Here is a 786-nt window from a genome sequence, read left to right as displayed (position 1 = left end):
GATTTTTTACAGAGAGGAAGGGAGAGGGATAGAGAGTTAGAAACATTGATGAGAGAGAAACATCGATCAGCTGCCTCCTGCACACCACCTACTGGGGATGTGCCCGCAACCTAGGTACATGCCCTTGACCGGAATCAAACCTGGGACCCTTCAGTCCGCAGGCCGACGCTCTATCCACTGAGCCAAACCGGTTTCGGCAACACAGGCCAACATTCTAACCACCGAGCAAAACCAGCCGGGGCAAAATATATAAAAATACATAAATAAATAAAGGCGAGCCTGGGTCCCGCTCCTTCTGATTGGGCTGGGTGCCCCAGGGCCGTGGGTTGGCGCCGGGCGTCCTCTCTTGAGGCTGCACAGCCTGGCACCGCACCCTGTCTGCCCTCCCACTCGGGTTCTGGCTTCCTTTTCTGGGGAACAGGGTGGTGGCTGCCTGAGGGTCTTAGTGGGGAGTGGGGCTCAGGCCACGGCTGCTGTGCCCACTGAGCGCTCCCCTCAGGCCGATGCAGAGGAGGTGGTAAGCCTGGCCCAGGCCCTGGAACCCCTGAGGGGGGCAGAGGGAGAGCGAGAGGGAGAGCCATGGGAGGAGCCGCTGGATGAAGCGCTGGTGCGGACCGTCGCCCTGAGCAGTGCCGGTGTCTTGAGCCCCGTGGCAGCCATGCTGGGTGCAGTGGCCGCCCAGGAGGTGCTGAAGGTGGGTGCAGCCCAAGCAGAGGGAGCTGGGAAGGACGCAGAGGTCACTGTGAGTGCCAGCGGGTGCCCCACGCCAGACAGTGGCCCTGGAGG

At 61.8% G+C, this 786-nt stretch overlaps 1 protein-coding gene across 1 annotated transcript in view; it reads left to right on the top strand.

Annotated features, from left to right (window-relative positions):
* UBA7 (ubiquitin like modifier activating enzyme 7) overlaps positions 1–786 on the top strand; it is a 9,120-nt gene that overhangs the window by 2,414 nt on the left and 5,920 nt on the right. The window contains 1 exon segment of the mRNA XM_015568283.1: positions 500–694. Within this exon segment, the coding sequence (XP_015423769.1) occupies positions 500–694 (195 nt within the window).

The sequence above is a fragment of the Myotis davidii genome, unplaced genomic scaffold, assembly GCF_000327345.1.
Source record: "Myotis davidii unplaced genomic scaffold, ASM32734v1 scaffold663, whole genome shotgun sequence".
Lineage (NCBI taxonomy): Eukaryota > Metazoa > Chordata > Mammalia > Chiroptera > Vespertilionidae > Myotis > Myotis davidii.
Note: the sequence above shows the minus strand (reverse complement) of the source record. Positions and strands in the feature narration are given on the sequence as shown.